At 36.7% G+C, this 2783-nt stretch overlaps 1 protein-coding gene across 1 annotated transcript; it reads left to right on the top strand.

Annotated features, from left to right (window-relative positions):
• Window positions 1–218: 218 nt before the first annotated feature.
• On the top strand, window positions 219–2777 carry LOC116347820 (protein CASC1-like; the record flags this gene model as incomplete). The annotated part of the gene is made up of 10 exons (XM_031778551.1): window positions 219–319; window positions 474–607; window positions 744–796; window positions 901–1152; window positions 1315–1478; window positions 1544–1636; window positions 1702–1731; window positions 1792–2300; window positions 2363–2519; window positions 2635–2777. Coding segments are annotated over exons 1-10 (1624 nt in total), but the record flags the coding sequence as incomplete, so codon positions are not given.
• Window positions 2778–2783: the final 6 nt, after the last annotated feature.

Raw genomic sequence — 2783 nt, 5'->3', positions numbered from 1 at the left:
TGGCGTAAAAAAGCAATTTTTTGTTTATTTTCGCGTTGATAAAGAATAGATTAACATTCGAACAATACATTTGGTCGTTTCACAAAAATTGGTGCAATTGTAGCATTGTTACTCAATTACTTTTCCGCAACACACCTAGTGTGTAAGTAGAAGTATTTTTTGTAAGGAGTTGAAGTTTGAGTTTGAAATTAAAAAAAAAATCGAAAGAAACACAAAAAACAACTTTCAAGATGGGTAAAAAGAAAATGAGCAAAGAAGAGCGGAAAAAGTATGAAGCCGAAAAGGCTGAGGCTCTTCGAATTGAAATGGAGAAGGAAAGGTTTGTTATTATCTATATTCCAATATGCAATTTCAGTTTACAATTAATAAAAAAATCGAACTTCTGCAACACAAATTCATTAAATTTAAAAGATTGAAAAAAATATTGAAGTGATTAGTGGTAAACATTCAAAACTCACCACATTTTCCCACAGACAACGTCAATTAGAGGAAGAACGTAATCTAAAGTTGAAGCAGCTGTCCGAAGCCCGAGACCGTCAAAAACGTGAATTTCAAGAGAATAAAATGCGACGTGTTCAATTAGCCGAAAGTTGTGCATTTTTCAAAGGTAAATCAGTTTTTTGAACTTTTCTCACTTTCGTACGGCTTTGTTTTTTTGGGAAATATGTTGCTTATTTACTGAACTAATGTCTATTTTTTTCATTTTTTCTCTCTTATCATAAATGTTAAAACATCAAAATCAGAAATTAGTGAGGAGATCGAAGAAATTCATGCTGAGCAACGAAAACTACAGGAGGTATTCTTGTATACCAAATAAGGAATTTCATCTTATTATCAACTTTTCTGTGTTTTTACCAGTTCACAACAGCATTTTAATCCTTCATCAAATCTCATTCACAGTGGAAACGATACATGCGGTGCAATGGCCTCCCAAATGCATATGATCCGGGAGATTTGCGAAAATACCTGCACATGTGGCAAATGGAATGTGATCGATACAATGAAAATGAACAAAATTGGCTATTACGAACGGATGAACGAACAATTTTAACGCAAAATCGAAATATTGAAAATGCGACCAAAGTTTATTTGCAGCAGCAACAACCAATTCTTGGCGATGTATATTCCAAACGAACACTTCATGTTTTGGGGGTAAGTTTGGGAAATTACTTGAAGATTTGATAAATAGCGCCAAAAAATCACACTCTTTCAAACCAGAAACATCAGTGTGTGGTGAATTGACATGACAGCTACGTAGTGAGGTTATATAACAATGTTTTCAGCGTAAATCTCAATTTTTTCGTGTTGATACAGATTCTTGAAGAAATCGATGAAGCAATCGAACAACAGCCAACAACACTTCGTGAGTCAATCATCAGTGAATTGCATCGACTAAAATTGGAACTACGCCACAAGCTCATCGAATACATCGACGATTTTTCATTCAAAATTTTGTCCAACATCGATCGAGACATGAAGTAAGTACTTTTTACATTCCATGGCCCCTCTCCCAAAATTAAGATTAAAAAAATCAAATTGACAGGCTTGAAGGACTTTTGATTGCCACCCATTTTTACGAGTGTGACGTATTCAAATCGCACCTTTGGACCAAGCGGGATATACCACAACCGCTTCTGTGAGATAGATTTTTGTTTATTTCAAAATAAAACTCTTCTTCAAACCAATTTTTACCATTTTCAGTAACGAAAAAGAGCGTCAAAAAGAAGCCAAGTAAGTTCTCTCAATATGCAGCCATCATGGACCCATTCAACTTTTTCTTTAAATATTCAGAAATTACATCAGCATCGACTTTCCATCGATCCGTCTCAATTTATCGCTGCCGCCGTCGGTGAAATGTAAGAACGGTGCTATACGTGGAATGTGGTTGAACTATGATCATTTCAGCGATTTTTGTCCATCGTTTTATATGCCCGGCGATCGTCCAATCAAAATGGATTTGAATGAAGCAGCGAAAAAAGAATGGGCAAAACGCAAGGAACTGGAAAAAGTTGCACGCATTGAAAATGACACAAAATCGAAGGCCAATGATGGTGCGGTGCCATTTGATAATTTTGAATTGTTAAACATGCCAATTGTTGATGTCGATAAACTTTATATGGACTATATAAATGATATCATCAAGAAGGATCGATATCGTAAGGGACGGGACGTCTTGAATCTGAAGGAATTCGAAATTAATTTGCGACAATATCGTATTGTGGGTGGAATTTACTGTTTGGATTACTTTGAACAGCCGGAGCAAAGTGTGAAGTTGTCGGCCAAATCGTACTTGAGAACAAGTAAATCGATATCGGAACCTTCTGGTGATAATAAATTCTTTTAATTCCGTTCTCTCGTTTAGTTGGTGGTTCAAAGTCCCTAAAGAGACGTCAGTTTTTCCAATACTTTCGAATGCCGGATCCAATACCGGCCGGTGTACGTCGCCTGCCAGAAGAGGTCGAAACCGAAATGAAGGCAATCGAACGAGGATTGAGCAAATTGTCTTATGTGACAATCACGTGAGTATCGCCACCAACAATAAAAGACTTTTTCCTTATAATTTAGTCTCCTTTTTCAACGTATCCTATCAAGTGGTAAAAAAGTGAAGTGTTTTTATCTCTTTATCTCCACCAGTTTACCGGACGATATCATTTGGTTTGAACCGCCAACGGTTTGTCGTTGGGAGGTGCTTGCTGAAACGGACATTTCCGAGCGTATTAAAAACAAACCCCCAACTGACCACTTGAAAACTCAACGTTCAATCAAGACTACCTCACGTCATT

This window comes from Contarinia nasturtii, unplaced genomic scaffold (assembly GCF_009176525.2).
Source record: "Contarinia nasturtii isolate CC-2019 unplaced genomic scaffold, AAFC_CNas_1.1 Cnas_scaffold_2149, whole genome shotgun sequence".
NCBI classification, from domain to species: Eukaryota; Metazoa; Arthropoda; class Insecta; order Diptera; family Cecidomyiidae; genus Contarinia; species Contarinia nasturtii.
This window is presented reverse-complemented; position numbering and strand designations above follow the sequence as displayed.